The 23,901-nt window shown below is 26.4% G+C and overlaps 1 protein-coding gene across 1 annotated transcript in view; it reads left to right on the top strand.

The window, feature by feature from the left end:
- The first annotated feature begins 5,970 nt into the window (after window positions 1-5,970).
- The window catches only part of LOC107451138 (A disintegrin and metalloproteinase with thrombospondin motifs adt-1), a 51,193-nt gene continuing 33,262 nt past the window's right edge, over window positions 5,971-23,901 (top strand). The window contains exons 1-2 of the mRNA XM_016067142.2: window positions 5,971-6,224; window positions 22,707-22,758. Of these exons, the coding sequence (XP_015922628.1) occupies window positions 6,174-6,224; window positions 22,707-22,758 (103 nt within the window). The 5' untranslated portion in view covers window positions 5,971-6,173. The remainder of the gene's footprint in view (window positions 6,225-22,706; window positions 22,759-23,901) is intronic.

Below are 23,901 nucleotides of genomic sequence, written 5' to 3'. Positions count from 1 at the left end.
TACTTTTTCAGATACTTTTTTGAGGGGGGGGGGAATGTCCAACGGGATATTTTTCCGTAAAAGCTTTTAAATTAAAAAAACACGGAATTAGATTTAATCAGCTAAGTATACAAACTCATTTATTTGTTGATCTTATCTCACTTAAAGTCTACATTGAGTCGAAATGTCTATACATTCGGAAACATTTTTATCAATTTTATCATTTCTATTTTTAAAATAAAGCTCAAATAAATTGATTGCGTTTTTTAAAAATAAAAAAAATAATTGTAAATTAAATGTATGTCACACCAGAAAATCTATTATTGTGTTATCATTTATATTTCTATTGCGTTACCGTCCCCTATTAGGATTACTACTTTACTAACATGTAAAACATGTAAACATCTAAATGGCTAGGCGTTCTGGTTAGCTTAAAAAAAACTAAGACTTTAGACACTGGGCAATTCCACGAAATTGTCAACTTTTAAGTGAAATTTTTTTTTTATGAATTGCATATTTTAATTTTAAAAATATGTTCAAAAATAGCCAAAGTCTACATATTACTGTTTAATTTTTGATAATTTTAAGTTTTTTGAATCTGGCAGCATTCTAAAGTAATCACATGGCTGACAAGTGAATTCTTCACATTTGTGCTCAAATTGTTTTCTTGAAAAATACTTATAAAATAAAAGAAATGTATCTTTCTTTTGCAATATTTTGATAAAAATATGCATATAGTACAAAATTTAAACATTTAAAACATAGCCTTTAAGTCATTTTAAGTTTAATATATTAAATAAAAGTAACTTTTTTTTGTGTCATTCCGTCACATGTTTTAGTATATTTTTTTAAATAGCAACTGCGTTTTTGAATGAAAATGTGTATATTTTGGAATATAAAGCAGATGTGGCATAAGAATCAATGAGAAATTGTAAAATTCTATGCATTTGATTATTAACTTCCAATAATTAGCGTGACGGAATGACACATCTTCGGCGATGGAATGACAAAACGAGTCCTTGAGAAGCTTAGTCAAAAACTAGGGAATTATTTTTTTTTCAATTAACCTAATGGCTAAAACAGCTGTTGAAAGACAGATAAAATGTTGAAAAAGACCAAGATCCCCATGATATGATGAAGAAAAAAAACAGAGAAAGAAAGGCAGAGAAGAAAGCTTCCGCGACAAAAGTTGGACTTAAAAAACTCAGAAGTGCAAACGCTGTTGTGCAGAGATTGTGTAAACAAAGAAAAAATCAAATTCTACCAATCTCTTCACATACAAATAATTTAAATTCCCTATACAAATTCCTGCAGAGTCTTGGTAAACCCAAAAAAAAAATTGTACACTCACCATAAAAAAAATTGTACACTCACTTCCAAAATCACCAATAGAGGTAAAAAAATTAATTCAGTCTTTATGTGAGAAGTATTTAACATCGAACTCAAAAGAAACTAAGTGAGAAAAGTAATGTTGATGAGCTGTTTAATTTGGTTAAAAAAATTTTACTGTCAAGATGATGTTAGTTACAAGCCCCCAAGTATGAAGGATTCAGTCATAATACAAACTCTGACAGAGTAACGAAGAGTGCAGATGCAATATATACTTATGGCCTTAAAAGAGGCTTTTCATAAAGAAGCATATATTGATGTAAAGTGTGTCTTATCTCATTTTTGTTCTTATTCTCATTTTTGTTAAGTGTATTTCATTAATACCTCACAGCACATGCACCTATAAATACCATGTAATTGTGATGTTGTTCTAAAAGGCCAAACAAGATGTTGGCTGCTGTAAAACGGCACATAATATGTAAAAGAATTTTATGATTTCATAAAGTCGAAGCAACAAATCGTTGAAGTTTTGTTTTTGTCCAGCTATTCTATTTAAGAGAGGGCAAAAGAGAATGACTTCAGCTAGACACTTGCTACATTAGCATTGCCAGGAACAAGAGACCTGCACTAGATGCTCATGTAGTTGAGAAGCGAATCATCAAAATTGGAATGCTTTCTAATTTTAACCAAAACCAAGTGTATGATTTGAAAAGCCACTGTTTTGAAGAGGAAATGGAAAATATGATTGAGGAGTATGCGGTCGGCTCTTTAATCATTGTCCCATACTGCGAAAAAAAAGAAGGCACATTTATATGCAGCGCAAATTACTTTGATAAACAAAGACGATTTAGATGTTAAAGTATTTAAAGAACATGGGACAAAAATTGATTTATGCATAAATTTCCTGAGAACGAAGATAAGATGTGACATTGGCAAGTTAGATATAAAACCTCTTCTGAGACAACCTAATTTTCAAATTGTTGAAATTTTAACTGATTCTTACGTAAATATTAATTCTGTTTATCTGTTACATTCTGTTTATCATTTACATATTAATAAAACATTTTTTAAATGAAGACTTTCTTCCACTAAACTTTTTGTCATTCCGTCACGGTCATTCCGTCACAGCAAATAGATGTTAATAACTGCTAGCCAACCTGAGGTTAATTTTCCAAATTCACAATTTACATTGCTTACACATTATACTAAAAGTAAAAAATAGTTCAGGAAAATAATAGTTGCAAAATTCACAGAAACTACCAGTTCTAAGCGGCATGCCGAAAGCTTGGTTGCCAAAATGTCATTCCGTCACACAAGTAAAAAGTTCATAAAATTAAAAATAAAAAAAATACAAAATTCTTTTTTTTTAGTTTATGAATCACATTATACCAATAATAATGATATGCATGAGAAAAAATCATGTTTATTTGAAATTAGATGCATAGAAACTTCAATTAATTGTCATCATGCAAGTCAAAATGTCATTCCGTCACATATGGAATTACAATTAGTGTTTTTTAATATAGAGATTCCCCAAAAAAAATTTTCGCTGCTGAACCCTATGTGATTGACCTTTTTTTCAGAACACAGAATTTTTTCAGACTTTTTTTTCCAGAACAATTAATAATAAATACATTTCATTAACATAAAATTAACGAAGGATTATTAAATATTTCAAAAACACGTAATCAGCTGAATTTTATTAATTATTTTGAAAATATTTAAGGAATGAATAAAGAATGAAAAAATTTCATCATATCGTTTTATCAATATTAGTCTTAAAATGTCGGACAGTAGAATTCACAAGTCTAGGTTGGCATCTCGTCTAATTCTTAATTTAATCTTAATGAATGCATAAATTTAAAATTAATGAGGAGAAATATTGTTTTTATTAAAATAAAAACGAAAAAGGAAGTCACTAAACCTTGAGAATAGTAATCAGAGAAACATACTTCTTTATTGTTGAATTCGGTTATTTTTCTTCGATACGAAATACTAATTAAATTTTTCATAAGTGCATATCCTTCTTATAATTCATTCATTATATTTCTATTAGAAAAAAATATTGTTTTGAAATTTCTTTCTTTTCAAGCATTACAATTAAATAATTTCATAGAAATAGATTAAATAATAATGAATTATCAATTATAAATTTAATTACAGGTTTCAAAAACCATAACTGGTTAAAAAAAAAGTTCCCAACTCTTGAAACCCATGAGATCCTTCCACGGAACCCTAAAGTTCCACCGAACACCATTTGGGAACCGCTATTTAAATGAATAATATTCAAATTTGTAAACATTTCTTTTGTACTTAAAATTTTTAATGTACTTACTACGTAAAATGTACTTAAAAGTTTTAATCTTGTTATGATTTACCAGCAATAACAGTTAGAGAAAGTTGTGTAATAATCATCACAATCTTTATATGGTTTTCCACATCACTTCGTATGGCACATTTAGAAAGGATCTTTATCTCTTTTATTGAGCTGTTACTATTTTATTTTATAACCGTCGTTGAACAGCCTACCCAATTTTATGGGTTTACGACTACTGATGTTCAACTCCGTATAGACTTGTAATTTTGAACTTAATCCAGAAGACAAGGGAACTCCTGGATCGAGTATTGGAAGAAATTTGCTTTCGTAGAGGACTTTCTGAAGGAGCTAACTCACATTTGCGTTACCACGAGAACCTCCCACTGTTAGCCTGACGACAAAGAGACGTCTACCACTGAGGATATTTCACGTCAGCACTGTGGTCGGTGCAAGCCGGATGCGGAATTCGTATTGACTGGGATTCGAACCCGCCTCACCTGCCTTCGTGGATCAGTTGTTACTATTAAGATTATCACACTGATAACTTAGGACATTTTTCCATAAGAATAAAAAAAAATGTTTGATTGAATCAACGTTTTTCTTTTTAACCCAATTTTTTTTACTTTTACTGTTTCTTATTTTATTTTTTTAATTTTTTTTTTAACATAGTACACAAAGTACATTTCAGAACGCAAAGGGATAAATTTAACTCATTGGCTCCTTAGTCTTTTGAAATCGAAATCATAAGAATAAGATGACAATGCATAAGAACAGCAAAAACATTTTTTTGTAAATACTAAAAAGACGAATAGCATTGGACCATCTGAAGGTTATGCTTAATTTAAGGAAATGAAGACACAATTTCTATGAAAAATTACTCATACTCTATATAAGTATATCCAGCATGAAAAAAATTCCTTAATAAATTAACTAAAGTACTAAAATTCAATCTTAATCGTTTGAAGGTTTAATCTTATGCTAATTAATTAGTGCAGACGATATTTTAAGCTACGAAAATCGAGACAAAAACCACTTTCTCTGATAAAACTTACCTTGTTTTGACGTATCATCTTATGTCATACTTTATTACTGGAGAGAGTATTTCAAGTGAAAATTTCAGACACGAAAACACATATATTCTGAATAACTTACCTTGTTTTGTGGAAGCATTTCGATTTGTGACTCTCAAAATTCGGGAGTTAGTTCAGAAATTAATCGATCGTACAAAATAGAATTATCTGTATCCTAATCTTTGCATGCAAAGTACCTTTGTTTTAGACAATAAAGAACTTTTTTACTGCTGTATCTAACTCATGAAGATATTTATTTAAGTTATTTAATTTAATTATTAAATTTGATTTTTTTAAATTGGGTTTGTAATTTTAAAATAATTTAATATATTGTTATACCTCATGCCTTCGCTTTTGTTTTCTTTTTCTTCGCCCTTTTTTGAAAACATGAAGAAAATGGAACTGCCCAAACAAGTTTTATTTTTTATTTGTTTTTTAAAATTCGAATTAAATACATTGTTATACCTTATACTTCAGCATTTTTTCCTTTATTTTTGCACTATTTTTTAACAAAATGTAGTTAATGAAAATTCCAAAATAAATTTTTGGTTATAAGATACGAGTATAATAATTTAGATTATTTCATTTTATTTTTAAATTAGGTCTTAAAATTTGAACTAAGTAAATACATTACATATACATATCTTACACTTTACATAAATGCATTATACATAATCATACATAATACAAAATTATAAATACGCATCTTACACTTTAGCTTCTTTTTCTTCTTTTTTGCACTCTGTGTTTAAAACCTAGTAAATAAAATTTCCAAAAACTTATTTTTTGTCTTTACACATAATAGCGATTGTTTAATTAAAATTTTAATTTTTTTAAAATTATTTAATTTTTTTAAAAATTCCTAACAAATAAATATATTATTATACCTTATGTAAGTTTTCTTTTTTCTTTGTATTTCAATGTAGAAATCTAGCTAATGAAAGTTCTGATTGTTATACATATTTTTTTATTTATTTAATTTTATGTTTAATTATGTCTTCAAATTTACACTAATCAAAAAAATTACTACATTATACGCTTTTTCTTTAATTTTTTCAAAAATGCGGTAAAGAAACTTACAATAAAAATTTTTGGTTGTTATATAAGATTTAGAAGGAAGATTTGGTTGTTATAAGAATTTTGGAAGTTATTAATTTTATTCTTTATCACAGGGAAAAACTGATTTTCCATAGTTGAAAGAGTAAACATGAAAATTTTCCCTAAACTCAAAAACAATTCCCTGCCTTCAGCCTTACAGGGAAATCTTTGAAACGTGACATTTGGTGTGGGTGCTCTTCTCATAGGTGCCGCATTTTAGAACATTTCAACAGGTTGTTGATATCGGGCGGGGGAACAGAAAACTTTTTTAAAGCATTTGTTTTGATGTATAGTTTTCGTTTTTCTCTTTGCGGTGAAAATAAACTTTGAAGCTGCCAGGAACTTGTCGGTTATGGCTTTTATTTAGGAAAGTTCGCAGGATGGAATGGCTTGCAGTAACGATTTTCTTTTGGATTCTGCAAGTTGCTAAGGTAAGTTTTTACTGAAAATAATTTTAATTGTAGATTGTGAATAATTTTTTTTTTCCTTTTTAAATTATCTTAAAAAAATATTTTTAATTGGTAATTCATTACATTACTACGAATATATCACTTTAAAAATATATTTTTAGCAATTTCGTTTTTAAATTTATCAATAGTTTATTCTTAGAAATGTGATGGATTTTATAAAGGAAAAAATGTATTGCATTTGTGAAAGACTTAAAAAAACATTAAATTTAAAAACTTTGAAGTTTATTTTGTATAAATAAAATCAAAATATCTGAAAAATATTACATTTAGCATTTAAATTAATTATAATTATGAGCTACAGCATAATACGCCGGTGTCTTTTTCTGCGTTAAACATAAAATCTTTCAAACCATAATTTTTCAAATTTGCACTTATTTGCAGTCATTAAGATTTAAGAAAAACAGTTTATTTATCATTGATATTTCCTTAATTTTCGAAATCAATTGCTGATAAATTTTTTTAATAGGAATGAACTTTTTGGTTAAACTACTTTTGGATTTTATATCTTAATAAAAATGTAATTCCGATAATCTATATATATCAGATATTTTTAGTAACTATTAGTCTGTTTTTATCATTAAAAAATACCAAAATATATTTAGTTAATTAAAAAAGGGTATAAAGGTAATGAAAATTATTTTATGCGCAATTGAATTTATATTAATGCTATATGCGATTGAACTTTTTACTAAAATCAGATGAAAGTTTTAGAAGTTAATAATCCTCAAAATGAATAAATAAATAAATTTTGAAAACCATATTGAATGTTTTCGAATATTTATTTATATTTATTTCATCCGTGCAAGATGGACAGTATTTTTTTTCTGATTATGGATTTTAACTTATACTTTCACAAAGATGGTCTGAAATATGTACACTGTTGAATAAAAGTTTTCTGAAATTACTTAACTTTTTTATTGAAAACAGGAAGATACTTTTTTATTAAATATGTCAAGATTAACGCAAATAAACTAAAATCTTTATTTAAAAAAATGCATTAGCGGTATTGCTAGATTGTTTCACTGCATGTAGCGTCAATCAAAGGAAAAACAAACTTCTAGGAAGGAACTGGCAATTAAAGTCTAATCGCCAGTTCCTCCTTATGTTCCTGCAATTAATAAGGTCTAAATAAAAAAATAAATACATAAAATCTGAAAACCGTATTTAATCTTTTTGAATATTTATTTCATTCGTGCAAGATGGATTGCATTTTTTAAAAAAAAAAATCTTTTTAAGTATTTATTTTATTCGTGCAAGATGGACTGTATTTTTTTTAAAAAATCTTTTTAATTATTTATTTCATTCGTGCAAGATGAATTGCATTTTTTAAAAATCTTTTTAAATATTTATTTCAGTCGTGCGAGATGGACTGCATTTTTTAAAATCCTTTTAAATATTTATTTCATTCGTGCAAGATGGATTGCATTTTTGTAATCGTTTTAAATATTTATTTCATTCGTGTAAGATGGACTGAATTTTTTTTCTTCTGATTATGGATTTCAGCTTGTACTTTCACAAATATGTTCTGAAATGTGTATATTGTTGAACAAAAGTTTTCTGAAATTACGTAACTTTTCAGTGAAAACTGGAAGATACTTTTTTATTAAATATGTCAAGGTTAACACAAATAAACCAAAATCTTTGCAAAACGAAATTGCATTTGCGGTATTATTTGTTAATTTCGCTGCATGCAATGTCTGTTAAAGGAAAAACAAACTTCTAAGGAGAAACTGCCAATTAAGATCTCGTTAGTTAGTTTCACTGCATGTTATGCCCATTAAAGGAAAGACAAACTTCTAAGGATGAACAGACAATAAACGTATCACTAGTTAGTTTCAGCGAATGCAATGCTAGTCTGAGAAAAGACAAACCACTTATATCGACTATACAATAAAGGTTTCAGTTATTAGTTTCTTTACACGCAACTTAATGTCCAAAAAAAAGAAAGAAAGGCAAACTAATGTCAAATAAACAATATACATTAATTAGGATTTTCTAAATAAAAAATATTTTCTCCAGAAAAATAAAGCTCAAGTTGTGTCACAGTATGCCGTTGCCATAGATATTACTCCGATATTGTTTTTCGAAAAAAAAAATCATACTGCAAAGTATTCCCCATTAAAAATTAAAAATAATTTAAAGCATTTCAATATTTTTTGAATAATGAAAGTATTTGAATAGAAAATTAAGTGTTTGATAACTTCAAAAACTAAGAATAATCCTTTGCTTGAAAATAAACGTACGTACTTTGAATTTCAAATTAGTTACGGAAGTTAAATAGAATTTGCGATGAAAAGTTTTTCCCGCAATATAGCATTCCCTAAAGAGAACAACTCAACAAACAGACATTCCAATTTTTATGGCTAGAGAATTAAAAAAAAATCCTTTAAATTAAGGATAAAAGTTTATAAATAATAAATTTAATTGTGTTTATATTTTCTCAATAATTTGTGAAGATTAAATTAGTTAATAGTGTCAAAAAACAAATTTAGAATTCTTGATCCTAAATAGTACGAAGTTCTTTATAAAGTAAAAAATATGATTTACGAAAACTAGGAGCTCTTATGAGATTCTGTAAGAAAAAGCACGCCTAAGCTGAGCAAACGATTTTTCAAAATTTTTACAATGAAGGATAGCGTTTTTTTGAACTTGAAAGTGCCAACCACAGAGAGAATTTCCGCTCTAATGCTAGGTCATTTAAAAAAGGAACGCGTTTTTTTTCTTCTTAAAGAGCAGCGAAATAGCTACACTCATCCCCAAACGGTTTTAGTGCCGCGCTGTGGTAAAAAGCTAAACTACTGATTTCACTGATTAGTTGATTTTTTTTCTCTTGTTATTTTAAATTTGTTCTATGAAGTTTACTATAGTCATTTGGTTATTTGTTTCATTTTAGTTTCTTAAAAAGATTAGATCTTAATTCTTGAAGGATGTTATGGATTAATGAAAGTTAAAAAACATTATGTTAAGTAAATTAGGATTTATTTTAAATATTTCAATTCCATACCTTTTTTATTCTCTAAAAATTAATTTCATTGCTGAATAAAATTTATATTTATATAAATTACATGCACCATGCACCCTTTTAAACTAATGAAAGAATAAATGCGAGAAAGCATAATTAACGTAGATTTTTTCCTATTTTGGTTTTTAATAGAATTTTGCATATAACAGAGTAAAATAAACAAGAGTAAACAAAAATTTCACAGGAATAATTTTTATTAGTAAATAGAATTAAAATCTAAGATAAAAGATTTGGAATTGATTAGAAAATCTTATGTTCTGACAAAAAATGCATAGTATTGAAAAAAAAAATTTAAACATTAACCTAACTTTACGCATTCTTATCTTATTTCAATAATTTCGATTTAAATGATACAGAAACCTCAATTTTGGAACTATAAATCGTAGCGAAGTATTATGCATTATACTAATATTATACAGCAAATATTATCATATAAAAGTAATCAAAATTATAAGAGACGCTATATTATAAACTGCAGAGAGTCAATTATTCAAATTTACAGTTTCGACTGACTTTTTCGTGAAAGTGCTGTTAAAGAGCGCTGCTGCGTTTTGGGTGAGAAGAACTTTAAGAATAGCGCTGTGATGACGTCAGAGGGGACCCTTAAGTATTGCCGTTGATGGTGACTAAATAAGTAAAAAAAAAAANAAAAAAAAAAAAAAAAAAAAAAAAAAAAAAAAAAAAAAAAAATCTGAAAATCTTATGGCTAAATTTCCTAAAAAGTTTTTCTGGTTTTTTTGCTATAATGTTTACTTTTCTTGAATGTATTGATTAAATTTAAATACTTTTCAATCATGGTAGATGAAAGCAAAATCGTTAAAAATAAATTCGCCGAAAATTAAAGTAACATGACAGCAACTATAGTCTAATCCTTAATTTCCCCCATTTTAAAATAGTTTTTTAAATTTATTTTTTATTTTATTTTATGTATTAAATTTTTTAACGATTTCTTTATTTAATGATTAATAAAGAAATCAAACACATGAAAAAACAATTTTTTTGTGTTATTAACGCATATAACTTACAAACATTTTATTAATCATATTTGTTAAGAGAGATTCGACAAACTCCTATAATCAATCTGCTCTATAGAGTCATATAATCATGATGTCATTCAAGTCTATGTCCTGAATATCATTCAAGGCATAGTTTATCTTTAATATTTCAAAAAGGAAAAAAGAATAGTTAGTTTTGCTGTTATTTAATTATAAAATTTTTAAAAACTCATCATATAGGATTCGAATACAAAAAATAATACCTATACGTTCTGATTTGAATAAAAATAATGCAATTTGAATGAAAACTACAACACTAAAACTGTTTATTTTCGCAAAATAAGGAAAATATATTTTTTGATACTAAAGCATAGTATATACTTATCATAACGTTAACACAATGATGCTGTCTTGTAAGACTGATAAATCATACAGGTTTCTTTTTTCAATCAATTTTCAAAAATTTAAATTCACTGTAAAGGGAAAAATTCAAATTGTTAAAGTAATGCAATAACAATCTTTAAAAATTTTCTAGAATTTTCATTGTTTTTAGCTTTAGGTTTTTTTTAAAACCAAATTTAACATAATTATTTTTTTTTTCCTTTATCTATTTGTAAATAGTATTTCAAAATTATTATTTTTTATTTTTAATACTTACAAAAAAATTAAAAGACAAAATTCGATAAAATTATCCAATGGAAAATTTTTCGTTTCTTGTTTTACTTCTTTACATTAAATACGAATTATTTTTACTTAATTTATTTGTATTTCAAAACTAAACACATCCTTTTATCAATATCATCAGCTGATTGTTTTCATTTCACAGATACTTTTACACATACAGTAATTTCTTTAATCAGCAAGCTGCTTTTGTCCTTTTTCATTACGAGGAAATTCCATTAGTCTGCGAAAATAAGTAAAAAAAAATTAATGATGAAAAGATATAAATATACAAAGATTTACCTGAATAGAATTTCATTATATAAAAATAAAACACGATAAAAAGTTTAGGAAAAAGAAACTATTGATTAATTGTAAGCATTATTTATTTTTTCTTTAAACCTTTTCTCTCTTTCTTTTTCTTTTACTTTACTATAACTAACCAAATAAAAGCTGTGTTCTTTAGCATCTTTTTGTCATATTGTTTTTGTTTTTTTTTTGTTATTGTGAACATGTTAAGAAGACGCTATAATAAGAGAAAATCCCTTTATGGAAATTAAATTATCTAAATAAATAAATAATTAAACAGGGTGCATAACGTTTTTAAAAAGTGCTTAAAGGTGCTTATTTTCGATTTTTGTTTTTTCAAAGCCCTTAAAGGTGCTTTTTTCATGAGGTGTTTTCAAAAGGTGCTTAATTTTCCCTTTTTCTAAATGAGATTTTTCCCTTACTATGTTGATTTTCACTTCGAATTATTCAAAACGACACAGTTCACATTGTTCTATTCAACGTTTTCACAATTATTTCAACCCCAATCTATTTAGGCACATTGTCAGTCTGTAGCTTATGAAAACGTCATTCGTTTTACCCGATTCAAAATTTCACGATTTTTGACAATTGTCAAAAACAATGCCAAAAGTTTTTTTTTTGTTGACATGATGGTTAAAACAAGATAAAACCACCAATTGTCAAAAACTTTTCAACCCTGCCTAATTAATGATATTTTTTTAAAGTGCTTAAAAATATTTTTCGAGTGTTTGAAAAGTTCTTAAAAGGTGCTTATTTTTTGTTGAATAATTTGGCTACGCAGCCTGTTAAATAAAAATAAAAAACAATTAAAAATAATAATTAAATAATTAATTCAAATTACTTAGAGTTCGTAATGAAAAAGTTATCCTGCTATGAATTGTTTGCATTTTGGTATCAACATAACATTTGATTCAGGTAGAACTTCAAGTTTTAATCTAGATTTACCTGCATTCACTACACATTAAATTTTAAACAAGTGGAGGTGAGACGAATAGGTCATGAAAAATTTCTCCTCTGTTATAGCTTCCTCTTAAGTTACTTCAATTTTATATTTTCTGTTACTGCTATAGCAGATTGATCACAATAATCGCAATGTGAAATATTAATATCTTTAATTTTGTTACACTTAAAATGAAAGCGGGGATCACATGATCTCCGAAAAACGTTATTAACGTTACAATTTCAGTTAGGAATTTTAGGATAGAGCTTAATTGTGACTTGATTCGTTTTTTACCTTAGGTTTGAGAAAATAAAACTATTTACTCCGATTTCGCTTTGTGTCTATCAAAATTTTAATTATTAAATTGAGAATCATATAGAATAAATTTCAATTTGATTTATCTAATCCGAGAGAGCCTCGGTGGCTCAGGAGATAGAGCACTCGCAATCCTATAAGGTAATTCGGGTTCGAATCCCAGCGATGTCGTCTCGATACGAATTCTGCTGGCATTGCTGGCTTGACTAACCATGCTGCTCTGCAGTGTATCACTTTTCATAGATAAATTTTGTAGTGCATTTCTCAATGATTTATCTTGCACGTCATGTTTGTTTTTCAAAATATGATGCAGCTCTCTAAATTTTGCTTTAAAACTTTGATTTTCGAACTGGTTGCTAAAACGATATATTTTTCCTTCTTTTTACAATCAATATTTGATACAGAAATAAATGGAGGCGGTATTAAAAGCATCAGATACGTAAATATTATAATGTAGTACACGGCTTGGATGAAACATTGAATTAGAAACAGAGCTGTATTGATAATAATAAATAATGATGATAATAATAATAATAATAAATAATGAAATAATGATGATAATAAATAATGATCGTTAGTGCTACTTTTTTACCATGTAATTAAACGCTGATAATTGCATTAAATATTTAAAAGTTTTAAACGGAAAATCAGTTAATTTTGGAAGCAGTAATTTATTAAAAATAATAAATTCTAACTTACTATCTAGAATTGTGATTTTGATTTGTTTTTAAATATAATTTTAAAAAACATCGGATAAAATGTAGCTTTCATTGAAAGTAAAAGACAAAAACTTTTTTCAATAATGGACACGCCCTTTTCTTGTCATGTGATTTATAGCATAATTTTTAAAGATAGTAAAAGGGAAAAGTAGTTTGGCCTCTAAAAACGATATAAAAAAATGTTCCACATTGTCTACATTTCGAAAAGGCTTCAAAAGTGTCAAATAAGCAACGGATTCTCCTGAAACATGTTAGAACGTGACTCCAACAATAATGCGGAATCGTTTAGAGTGTTCAAAGGAAATGTCGTAAACCAAAATAAAAACAATGTCACTCAGATAAAAACAAACAAATATAAATGGGATTCCATTTTTTTTCTTTTTTTTGTTTTTGTTTTGTTGTGTGTTTAAATTCTGGCGTTTTGATTTTACCCCATACATGCAATATTGTGCCAATAATTAATCTACTAATAGTTGTCGTAAGTAGTTATGGGTTATTAATTACATTGCTGTAATAATTAAGTTTGTAGTAAAATTGTATGATTTTTATTATTGCCGTTGAGCAAACGATTCACCTTTAGTTTGCAGCTAATAATGTTCAACTCCGTTGTCTTGTAAATTTTGAATTAAACCCAAAAGACAAAGGAACTTCTGGAGCAAGCATTGGGCCAAACTCGCCATCAGTTTTTTTAAGGATTACATTTCTGAGATTCTAGGCTGGGTCACCTCGTTGGGAGGCAAATGCTATACCCCCTGAGCCAATGAGACTATTCCTTCGTTTATTATTTTTTTATAAGCGGCCCTGAACAGTTGACCCAATTCTAAGTTTACGACTATCAGTATTCAACTCAGTATAGCCATGTCATTTTGAACCTAACCCAGAAGACGAGGGAACTCCTGGATCAAGTACTGGGACAAACTAGCCAACGGGGAGAGCAAATTTGATAGGACTAACCCGCTTTTGCGTTACATAGAGAGGAAAATCACAAAAACCTCCCACGGTTATTCCGAAGGCAAGGGGATTCTAAACCATGATCCGTGTACCACCGACGGTAATTTATGTCATCACGGTGTTCATTATAAGCTGGGAACATAATTCGTATCAACCAACCACCAATGGGATTCGAACCTAGGTCACCTTGCAGGATAGCGACGCTCTATTCTTTGTTGATAGTGGAAATTGTTTTGTTTGATGCAGACATAATTTCATCGAATATTCTTGATATCTCTATCTGTAATAAAAAATCGTAAGCGACAGTAAAGACATATACTTCTAAAAATGTTGGGGGCCGTGGTAGGCGACGATAGAGTTCACATTTGACGTGAGAAAATGATATTTTTATTAGGAAGCTTTACATTATTTCTAAATTTTAATTTGTTCAAAAATTATTGCAATTTTAAGTACTTTTTTCGAAATTTTTTATCTTTTAATGCTCTGAAAAAAGACTATTTTTTCATTTATGAAGGAATATTTATTTATCGAAATATTATTTTCATAATGTCACAGCTGAGTTGAATTTGAAAATAGCAACAAAAAAAAATATTAGATATTGCCAGGTGCAAATTTAATTGAAACATTCGTTATTCAAATGTTTAGAAATTTACGAAAGGTCATTAAAGTAAGATTAAAAACTGTTTCCGATTTTAACTGTTATATTTAACTGATTTTAACTGTTATATTAGTATCACGCTAACGAGTTAAATAACTTTCTATCTATTTTTTCTTACATAATCACATGATCAGCAAACCCGCGATTAATCGTTTCTTTCTTCTTCTTTTTTTTTTNTTTTTTTTTTTTTTTTTTTTTTTTTTTTTTTTTTTTTTTTTTTTTTTTGAAAAGTTTATTCTTCTTTAAATCATGGTAATCGATCAAGATTAACGTACTAATAAAATGTACAGTAAAATAAAATTATAATTATTTGCTCATTTTATTAGTAAAATATTTTTTGTTTTTGTGAAAAACGTCAGCTTTTATAAAAAAAAAATTATGAGTAAATTAAAAAAAAATGACTGTGAAGCTATCACAGGGATTGATCAATGGAGTGAGTAGGGGCACCCCCTATAAGTATATATTTAAAAAAGCAATATTTTTTAAACATAATGTGAAAACGATCATTATTATAAAGGTTCAAATTTGAGAAGGGGATATAAGGGGATTAAGGAACGAGTAAAACAAAATGTTTGAGTATTATGATAGTTTCTTTGTTTGCTTTGTAATATTTTAATTAAATAAAAGAAAAAAAATAGAATATTCATATACTAGATTAAGCGTAAATAAAAGCAAATACTGTTCTTCTTTTTGAACAGTTATTTCGTTCCAAAAACTCGTAACTTTTAATTAGAAAAATTGCTCACTTCCCTTGATAACACGCGTAAATAATGCATGTAGTGAAAAGTTTACTCTTTCTTTGTTTAGATATCCATTCCAATTAATTATACAAAAGAAAATCTCTGATATTAAAAGAAAACAAAAACTGTACTATTGAAAATATTACGCGAATTAACCATGAATAAATTGCTTCTTTTATCAAATTGCTAAACCCTTTTCATCTACGCAAATAGGAAACAAATACCTATAGTTTCTGTTCACTGAATAATACTTTTTCCTAAACAACATTTTATGTAAAAGATGAAAAGTGCTCTAACAAATTTTTGTTTTCATATTTTTATCCATTCGTATATTTTTTATGATGACCGCTAATTTTATTCGCTTTTTCAAAATATAATTTAAAAAAAATTTCTTTTTAAGCTGTTTTTATAAAAATTCTTATTAAGAAAAAAAAGGGCGTTTTCCGAAAAATTTTCGGATTAAATTAGACATCAATATCATATAAAGTAAATTCAGTACTTTTCCCTTTTGTAGGAGAAAGAAAGGTAAGCTATTTTATTTATTTATTTAAAGATTTCGAATTGGCGCGCAAATTCTTTTAAATACATTTACCTTTTTGTATTCTTCTTCTTATTATTATTACTTAAAAAATAAGTATGTGCGTGTAATTACAAAGGAGAAGAACTTTTTCATTTTATGAAAAGTTATTAAATAGAATAATGAACTGGGATAAATTAAAATCATTTTAAAACGCTTGTAAATATATTTTTTGAAATCGTCTGACCATCTTAATTAATCAATAAAAATCTTTTGGAAAAAAAAACAACAGCGGTAACAACATACAACAGGGGAAGAGATTATACAACAGACATGGAGTTGACTCTGTAAAGTTTTTAGAATATGAGAGGAAAAAATAACTAAGTTTTGCTTACATGTGCTCAAGATAGAAAAAAAATTGAGAGGGATGCCCAGTATAAAACGTTTTAAAAGAGCAGACATGAACAAAAGAAACACATGGTCTCATGCATCTTCCAAAAATATCTTTAACTGAAAATTTAGAACGAAAAATCTTTTCAAAATCGTACTTCTGAGATATTTTTTAAAAATTTTCGAAAAAAGCGAAAAACTCCAAAGTAGTCACCAATGGTTTGCCAATTGAAGATAAAATATCCAAGTACGTCAATTGATTTATTCAAAAATTTTTTTTGCTATTTGCATTTGACTCACGTTTAACTCTGAATATTTATTCCAATACATAATTCAGAATAAAAAAAATTGTTTCAATCAATAAATAAAAAACATCCGCGACAACTCTTTTATATTTATATATTCTGATTTGACTTCCAAAAATGCCATAACATAAAAAAAAGAACTAACGTCTCTTTTTTTTCGCGATTACCAACATTCTTTCTCAGTATCCATTTCGCCTGCATCATTGTATTCGTAAAAAGAGTTTTATTTCCGGTAAAAAGAAATAGGAACTTTTCGAACGGATGTCACCCATCTGGTTTGTTCTGCATCCTCTTCTTTATATCACTCCTAATTCCTTCCCCCCCCCTTAGACAATTACCTGTGTTTTTGTTGTGAAACTTCAAACAAAAACTACCTGCATTTTCTACCACGTGATGCTTCCCTATAATATGATAACAGTAGGGTCGAATTCGTATAATTGGACCAACATTTCCATAGAATTTGTAGTGATCGTTTGATTTTGGATTTGCAAAGATGATTTTTACACGGAAATAAAAAAGTTCCGAAAAAAAGGGAAGTTCATGTTATCTACAGTTGAGATTTATTGTTTGTTTGTTGCTCTTTACATAAAAACGAGAAAAAAATCTCATCGTTTGATTAATGATGTAATATTATTTAATCTTTGGATATTTAAGTAATTGTTTTAGATTCTGTAGTTGTCGTTTGATTTTGGTACCAAAAACATGTTTTAAAAAAAATACAGAAATTCGAAATTTTTTAGAAATTTATGTTCAATTCAGGTCAAATATACTGTTTGTTGCTTTTCAGATCATAACAAATAAATAATTTAACATTTTATCAGTGATTTATTATATTTTTTATAACCGTTTTCCGTAATACATAATATTTGTAATATATTAGTTTTACAGTTTGTAGCTATCGTTTGATTAAAATAATTCCTAGGAAATATATGTTCGTTATAGGTGAAATTTACAGTTTGTTTGTTACTTTTAGTTAATATAGAAATTTTTCGTTCTATCAGGAATATAATATTTGTACTGTTCAGATTTAAAGTTATCTTTTGTTTTCGGTTCGAGAAAATATTTTTTTCTTACAGAAATTTAAAATTCTCTAGAAATTCAGATTTGCTACAGATGAAATTTGCAACTTTTTAAATCATAATGAATAAATAAATATGTAAAAAACTTCAAAATTTTATCAATGATTTAATATTTTTAATATTCGGTTTTCAGTTGTCGTTTGATAGTTTGTAGTAATCGTTTGAATATGGTTCTAGAGCGTCATTATTTTACATGGAAATTAAAAATTTAATGTTTATTGCCGGTGAAATTCACAGCTTGTTCATTACTTTATAAATAATAACGAAAAATATCACTTTTTTTTTGCGAGGATTTTAATGCCTTTATTATTTTGATTTTTAGTTATAGTTATACTGCCATGTAGTTAAAAAATAGCGTAAGTATTCATGAAAGATTCCGAAAAAAGAGGCTTGACAACTATTTTTTTCTACTGCTAATGCTATGAAAACAAATTGTTTTTGAAATATGCAGCTTAACATACAAAAGTACCATATATATACACATTTCAATTTTAAGTTTTCTCACGCTTATGTTGATTTTTCTACTGCATTCGTAGTTATCATTTTTTATACGGAAATTCGATATTCCCAAAAGAATTCATGTTCACTACAGATAAAATATATAGTTTGTTAAAAAAAAACAATAAAGCATTCTGATAAAAAAAAAGTCAAGACATAAAAAGTTAATGAAACATTTTGTCGTTTCAGCAGCGATTTAATATTTTTATAAATCGGATTTTTAGTAATATCGTAAAAAAGTTCTTAATTATCATTTGATTAAAAAAATTTGTTACTTCTATACGGAAATATGAAAATCATGCCCATAAGAAAATCATGTCTATAAGAAAATTTACTATAAGAAAATCACGTTCATTACAGATGAAATTTACATTCTCTTTGTTGCCTTTTAGAAAATCACCTAGTTTTTATCAAGAATAATATATTTTCAATATTTGAAATTTTAATTCACGGTATAAAATTTGTATTTATCATATGATTTAGCTTCTTAAAAAATTTTTTTATAAGGATAATTGAAATTCATACGAAAATCATGTTTATTGAATGTGAAATTTACAGTTTGTTGCTTTTTTGATAAAAAAGATTTTTTAAAAAAATAACATCGTTTTTATTGAAAATATATTATTTTTATTATTGGGATTGGTAATTATCATTGTTGAATTTGTTGTCATCGTTTGTTTTTGGTTCTTGGAAAATATTTTATATTATACAAAAAATTCAAAATTCCGAAGAAATACATATTCGCGACAGAAAAAATGTAATTTGCTTGTTGATCTGGAGACAATAAATAAAAACTTTATCATTTGGTAATTGATATAATCGTTTTTTTATTTGGAAGTTTAGTTATAATTTCAATCTGGTTACAGAAATATGTTTACTTGTTTAAAAAAAAAACTAAAATTCCTTTTCAATGTAGTTTTGCTGCGTTATAGATAATGACAAAAAACGAAAGATTCCATCGTTTTAACAGAGATTAATATTTCGATTATCCTGATTTGTATTGAATTGACAGCTATCGTTTGATTCTAAACCTCTCAAAATACTACTTTTTAAGCTTATATGAACGAAATTTTGTAAACGAAAGATTATATTGACTACAGATGAAACTCGTAGCTTATTCGCCCATTTTTTGTGGTTAATAAAAAGAAATTCATCATTTTTATTTGTGATACAAAATTTTGCACGATATTTTGAAGTTAAAAAAAAAAAAAAAAAAAAAAATTGCATGCAGATTTTTGGCATCCGGAGCTAAACTTTTATTCAGAACGATTTGTGCATGGCATCATTGTGTTATAAGCGTTATCTTTTTAATATCATGAGTTCTAAACCTTAATCGAACTTTTATGTTCTTTAAGTTCTGATTCAACAAGGTTGACGTTCCAGTTATTGCATTATTTATCCAGATTTAATGTTATTCAATCTGAACAAAATGGCAACAATGACTTATGGTTCAGAATTTCTCATGTATTACATTTTTATAATATAACGGTTGTCTTTTTAACGTTTAGAGTTCTAATACAATTTAAATGAATTGAGAACTGATTCTGCAATGCAATTAACTTCTCAGTTATTACATTATTAATTTTGCAATACAGTGCTAATTTTATAATACTCTATTAATTTTGATTAACATTTTATTTTATTTTATATAAATGAAATGACGACAATTTAGGTAGCATAATTGTTACGTTATTTGCTTTTAATGACTTTTTTCATATTGCATATTTATTTTACATTAAGAAAATAATATACAGATTGTTCCGTAATAAAAGGCTAATTTGTCTTATTGCTTGATCCAGGAGTTGCCTTGTCTTCTGGGTTGGTTTTAAAATCACAAAGCTGTGGATTGAATAATGATAATCTTAAACTCAAAATTGAGTCGTCTGCTCAACAACAATGGTTATTTACATAAAAAATGATGTATATTTATAATTTACTATTAATAAACTTACCTCTCAATCCTTTAACGCAGATGGACACCGGCTTTTCCTTTATATATTTTTTCTGACATTCAAATTACAAATAAAAAATATGTATATTAAGGGTGATTATTACGAAACACTTAAAGTATAAATTTGCGTAAAGTTTACACTAGTTAATCGAAATCGTGGAAAAAATATTTTAATATGCAGAATCGATGTAAACAGAATACAGAATCGAACAGAATTTAATATACAGAATCGATACAGAATAAAAATATTTTAATGTACAGAATTGGCTTATGGAATAATACGCATAAATGATTTGCGCAATAATTTTCGCACAAAACACTTTATTCTTCATTTTTGCTGCTAGAAAAGTTTTCATTATTGTTTTTTGAAAATCAGTTATTCAAAGAGTCATAAATAGTTTTGAAAGTTGGATATTTTTATAAGTTTTTCTTCCTTTCCTTTCAGCAATAACATTCACTGTACTCCAAACAAAGCTGAAAAATAACAAAGGTCGACATCTTTTGATACAAATGCTGTACTAATTAAACTAAGCAATCTTAGAAAAAGTAGTCATCTCAACAAGTAAAAAATAAACAAACCTAAAATGGAAATTCATATTTTAAACAGAAATTTTATCTTAAAATACCCTTTAGAAATGCTTTAAAAACATCTATTTTAACATTTACATAAAGGAAATTAATTATGAAACATTAATTTTCAAAAGAAGAAATTAATCATTTTTTAAAAAAAAAAATTTATAACAAAAATTCTAATTTTTTCCATTTGACTAACCCCCAATGTACATAATTTAGTCCATATAGAAAATTAAATGTAAAATAGATGTTCATATTTTAACGACGAAATATAAAACCAAAGAATACAATAATTTAATGAGTAATTATTTTAGCAGTTAACCCATATTAAATATCAGTACAACAATATCAGATCCTTTATTTTATAATATTGCTTTATTTTTCTAATTTGAACGTTACTAGAATAATAATTAAAGAATAAAATTATATTTGTTCAATAAAATACAATTAAGGTTAGGATTTCCGTTGAAATATAATAAATAAATATATAACGAATAAAAGTTAAGTGTATAAAAATATAGTCGCACAAATTTTTTTGCTTTTAACTATGATAAATGTATTATTTTATACGCATATTGACCAACTATCAAATAACTATAGAGGCAACAACCATTAAAATATTCTTACTCTTAAGTAGAAATTTTTTTTGTGGCCAACTCAATATAAAAATTTTATTATAAATTAATAACAAAATTATGGTATTCAATGTATAAATTTATTTTTAAAAAATATGAAAAGTAAACACGTTTTCAAAAAACTCCTTCACAGCATTCTTATAAAATAGCAAAATTATTTGCAGCTTATCATACTTAATTTTAAGTGCAAATTCATATACTATTCTCCTTAAAACGTGAACGATATTAATGATATATTCCAAATCTGTTGCCAGATCCTCTCATATTAGAGCATATAGAAAAAAAAATGACATTATAGTTGCCGTTTAAGTAAAAACACGTGGTTGTCATTTCTGTGGAACCACCCTGTAAACTCTAAAGAAATTGCTAAATGTTTGTCAAATCCACATCATATTCTAAAGGAATCCTTCTTAACAATGTTTTTAGAAAAATTCTAAACTTTTATTTAGAAGTTTTAAAAATTTGGTTATATTTTGAAAATGTCAGAGATTTTTAATTAGTAATCGGCGTTTCTGATCATATAATTTTTAACACCATTAAAGAATTTTAACTTTTTAATCTAATTTTACAACATTTTTTATTTATCTATTAAACGAAACAGATATTGTTTTAATTTTGTATTTTTTTTAAAAAAAAACGAATGTGTTTATTGAATTTTAAAATTTACATTTTAATCATATTCAAGCAAATCATATTTTAAATGAATTTACGTATTTGAGCAAAATCATTTAAAGGATGTGAGGTGAATAATTGAGAAATTTAGATTAAAAATCATATCCATATTTTAAAATATACTGTTTATCAAAAACTTTTGTAAACAAATATTTATAATTTTTTAATACATAAATTAAATTTGTTTTCAAACAATCAGTATTTATTTATTTTATTTTTTGCTTCAATGGTTTGCATACACTCAGATTTCAGAACTACTTGAAATATGCAACACAGATTTTATAAAATTGTCAGGAATTTTTATAAGAAATTTTATGACTGATAATATGACATTATTTTATATATGAATCAAACTGTAATTTTTATTTACGTGATGCATGTTCATATAATTTTTTCAACTTAATTATGTTAGTTTATTTGTATTTTTTTGCCGACTCATATTTTGAAAAGCGCATTATTCTAATTATTTCCATTTAAATTAAAAATTTTAATTTTTTATATACCTACATTTCAGAGCCATCCATTCTCAAAATTACAGAGCTACAAATCATCTGAAAAGCATACACGTGAGTATTAATATATTATAAAAATAATAAGTATAATTTAATATTATTAAAAATTACGTAATTAATTAATTATAAGATTGAATGTATATTAGTTAATATATATTTCAACTGATTATTATAATTATTATATATAGAATTAGTTAATATATATCTTAGTTAATATTAGTAGCTAATAATCTTAGTTAATAATAAGAGTGTTAATTAATTAATTAATTAGTTAATAATAAGCATGATTTACTAGAAAAAATATTAAAAAATTGAATTAAAATCTTTAATTCGTGTTTTTATATTTAATTTTTTTTTTATTATACTTCCCTAAATGTAATACAACCAACATTACCATATGATAACAGCAGTCACTAAATATGATTTTAAAACATTTGTATTACAGTCGAAATTTTCAAAAAAAGTTGAATAACGTAATGTAAGCGTTAAACAGTAATAAACTTGATTTAAATTATAAAAAATGTATAGCAGTTTTAGTTCTTACCGTAATTAATTTGTTAGAATTCACAGCTATAGCGTAAAACAGGGTATCCCTTGGATTAGGCTCTGTAACTTGAATGATATGAAATCTTCCACACTGAGACGAAACCAGCTAACTACCAGAATATGGTAAAATTTATCGTGTTTCTTACTCTATTAGAACACCAAAAAGCTCGGTAATTTTTACCATCGTAATAATTTCGTTAAAATTAACATAAAGTTTAATTTTAAAATATGTGATAAAATTTGGTAAATGGGGTAAAATTTGGTAAATTTATCATGGTACCCTAGATCAGGGGTGGCGAACCTTTATGCACCAATGTGCCATTTTTTCTAAAAAAATGTTTAATGAGGTCATAGGCGTGCCGTCAAATAATTTTGACTTCGTGATTATTGGGAAAATAATCATACAAAATAGTGCCAACTCAAAACTCTTTATTTACTGTGAAAAAAATACATTTTGCAATGTCTCAGTTATACGCGTAATTCAACTTAAAGTAACATCAGTGTGACTTCTGTTATTGCAGATTAGATGACAAATAACTTATATTAGGTTGTAAGATGTTAGCTTGAGCAGGACTGTTAATTTTTTTTTCATAGTCATTTATTGTTTGCTTGTTTTTTATGGTTATTAGTTGCTTTTTTGGCAATAATTGT

The sequence above is a fragment of the Parasteatoda tepidariorum genome, chromosome 6 (assembly GCF_043381705.1).
Source record: "Parasteatoda tepidariorum isolate YZ-2023 chromosome 6, CAS_Ptep_4.0, whole genome shotgun sequence".
NCBI lineage: Eukaryota > Metazoa > Arthropoda > Arachnida > Araneae > Theridiidae > Parasteatoda > Parasteatoda tepidariorum.
Note: the sequence above shows the minus strand (reverse complement) of the source record. Positions and strands in the feature narration are given on the sequence as shown.